The sequence below is a fragment of the Pygocentrus nattereri genome, chromosome 29, assembly GCF_015220715.1.
Source record: "Pygocentrus nattereri isolate fPygNat1 chromosome 29, fPygNat1.pri, whole genome shotgun sequence".
NCBI classification, from domain to species: domain Eukaryota; kingdom Metazoa; phylum Chordata; class Actinopteri; order Characiformes; family Serrasalmidae; genus Pygocentrus; species Pygocentrus nattereri.
The window spans coordinates 20,448,225-20,450,724 of record NC_051239.1 but is presented as its reverse complement, the minus strand read 5'-3'; the positions used below and the strand labels follow the sequence as shown (position 1 = coordinate 20,450,724).

Here is a 2,500-nt window from a genome sequence, read left to right as displayed (position 1 = left end):
AAACTCCTTATCCTAATAATAATAGTGATAATAATAATAATGATGTAATATTTCAAATATTACAGCGTTCTCAGGGACATATTTGATGCAGCGTGTTCTTCGGGCGTTAGTCTACTGCGTTCCTTTACGAGCAGATATATAAATCTTTAAGTAGTGCTGACCAAATGTTGGATTTCGTAACACTGCATTTCCTTTTTCCGCATGGGTCTAATTATTTAGCCCTTCTTTAAAAAATAAAACAGCAACATGTGCGAATAAAATAAATATTCACATTCCCCAAAGTGTGTTTACCAGCGCCTCTCTAACCGAGCTCGTTCAACCAACTTCTGACACCAACGTCACTCTTTCTTTCTTTCTCTCTTACTTATTTTTCTCTACCAATTAATTTTCTTTTTTCGTTCTTTCTTATGTTCAGTTTTCCTTCTCTTCCCTTTTCTACTTTCCACTTTCCACTTTCTTTTTTTTTCGTCCTTCCTTTCTTTTTCCCTCACAATTAATTTTCTTTTTTCCGTTCTTTTTTATTCAGTTGCCTTGGTATTATCTTTCTTTTTTTCCCTCTTTCTTTCTTCCTTTCTTTCGCATCAATTCTTTCTTTCCCTTCCTTTTTTCGTGTTTGCTCTTCTATCAGCTCTTTCTTTCTCCCATACTTCTACATTTTTTCTTTCGTAGTGCAATTTCGTCTTTCGTTCTCGGCTTCTTTCCTTCTCTCCCCCTTTCTTTCTTTCTTTCTTTCTTCCATTCTTTCTGCCACAGTACCCCTCCGTTCGCTCTTTTTTCTCTCTTTTTTCCCGTTTCCCGTCTTTTTCTCTCCTCTCTCGTGCTCTCAGCGTTGAGGACAGCAGCTCAGCAGCTCTGCACCAATAGCAGCCTCTCCGCGCGCAGGAGTGAAGGCGGGCAGAAAGAGGAGAAGGAGGAGGAGGAGGGGGCATTTCCCTCAGCTCCTCTCAGGCGTAGGGCTTTCGTGAACGCCGCAGATCTCAATGGCACACTCATTTAACACTTAACGCCGTGACATCTCAGTCACACTGCTTTGGATTTTACTCGTTCCTTCTTGTTTTGGCGCGTCGAGGCCGCTGCGTGTCTGCGCTCCGAGGGAGGATCCTGCTCTGCTGGTTAAGCTCAGCGCGGCCCGGATACAAACTTTTGAGCTGTGCAACAGCAAAAAAAAAAAAAAACACGCATCCAGCGCCGCTCCCTCCTCGTTAGCAGGTGACTGATCAACTTTTGCAGCTCTCTGTCTCTCTCGCCGAGCCTCTGCGCCAAAAAGCGTCAGGCTTTTGATGGAGCAAAGAGCCCGTCAGCAGTGCCCGTGACGGCCGTAGTGAGAAGTTTGTAAAGTGGGTCGTTTTAGCTCCGTGCACGGTAACGATTGAGGTTGTGTGCTGTCAGCTGATGTTTATGGGCTTTAGTGCTGGCATCTCCGGCGAAAGCATGGCTGACGAAAAAAATATTGTTATGGATATTGCAACAGGTCCTGAGTCCCTGCAGCGGCGCCTCTGCGCGGGAAAAGGCTCCCGGTGTTCAGACATGCTGGACGGAATCAAAATCGAAGACCATCCGCTGCGGACAGGCCAGGCTGCGCTCGGAGTCATGCTGGGTAAGGAGCCTCTGAGGGCTGCTTGTTGTCCTACATAGTTAGTATGGACGCGCAGCTGCACGTGCTCTCGCTGCATGAAGTAATGCACAGGGCAGTCTGACCGAGGTCTGTCGGGGTTCGAGCTTTAAAACTGCTGCGCAGTCAGTTCCCCTGTCACACACATGGCAGGCATATACATGGCAAATGAAGCCCGATTTGACTGACAAAACCACTGCAGCGCACCAGTGCAGTGACAGTTTCCAGTAAGCTCTGCCTGTGCTGTTAAAGAGAGAGGCGTCCCGGGTTGTTGTCTCTGCAGAACTTCAAACATTCGTCATCCAAAACTCGCAAGCGCCAGAAATCTGTAGAATTTGAAGTGTTTTAACTGTATTTGCGCAAAGCACTGCTCACGTTTTCATATTGCGATTTTAAGCTGTTAGATTTATTTATTTACAAATTGAAGGAGTTAACTACTTATTTCTGGTCTAATTATAAGCAGCGCAGTAACTTTATAGATGTATAATTTTTAGTATATTTATTTATTTTGAATATATATATATATATATATATATATATATATATATATATATATATATATATGTGTGTGTGTGTGTGTGTGTGTGTGTGTGTGTGAGAGAGAGAGAGACAGTATAGAGAGGGATGACCTCTACATGTCTAAATAGAAACGAATATAAATAGAAAATTCTGCTCCAGTGTTTTGTTAAAGCTCTGGCTGAAGTCTAACAGTGAGGTGTGTTTGCAGGGCCGGAGTGCCATCATCATCATCACCAGGCGGTGTGTGAGGGCTGCCAGCGGCCCATATCTGACCGCTTCCTCATGCGCGTGAACGAGGCCTCGTGGCATGAGGAGTGTCTGCAGTGCGCTGTGTGTCAGCAGCCGCTCACCACCAGCTGCTATCTGCGC

At 45.0% G+C, this 2,500-nt stretch overlaps 1 protein-coding gene across 5 annotated transcripts in view; it reads left to right on the top strand.

Moving 5' to 3' along the window:
• Window positions 1–2,500, top strand: part of lmx1bb (LIM homeobox transcription factor 1, beta b) — a 70,867-nt gene that overhangs the window by 2,667 nt on the left and 65,700 nt on the right. For 2 of the 5 annotated variants that reach the window (XM_017709488.2, XM_037536070.1), the window contains exons 2-3: window positions 1,472–1,597; window positions 2,340–2,500. The exon at window positions 2,340–2,500 is cut by the window's right edge and continues 35 nt beyond it. In XM_017709488.2, the coding sequence (XP_017564977.1) occupies window positions 1,528–1,597; window positions 2,340–2,500 (231 nt within the window). In that variant the 5' untranslated portion in view covers window positions 1,472–1,527. The other 3 variants (XM_017709486.2, XM_017709487.2, XM_017709485.2) reach the window with 3 other exon arrangements.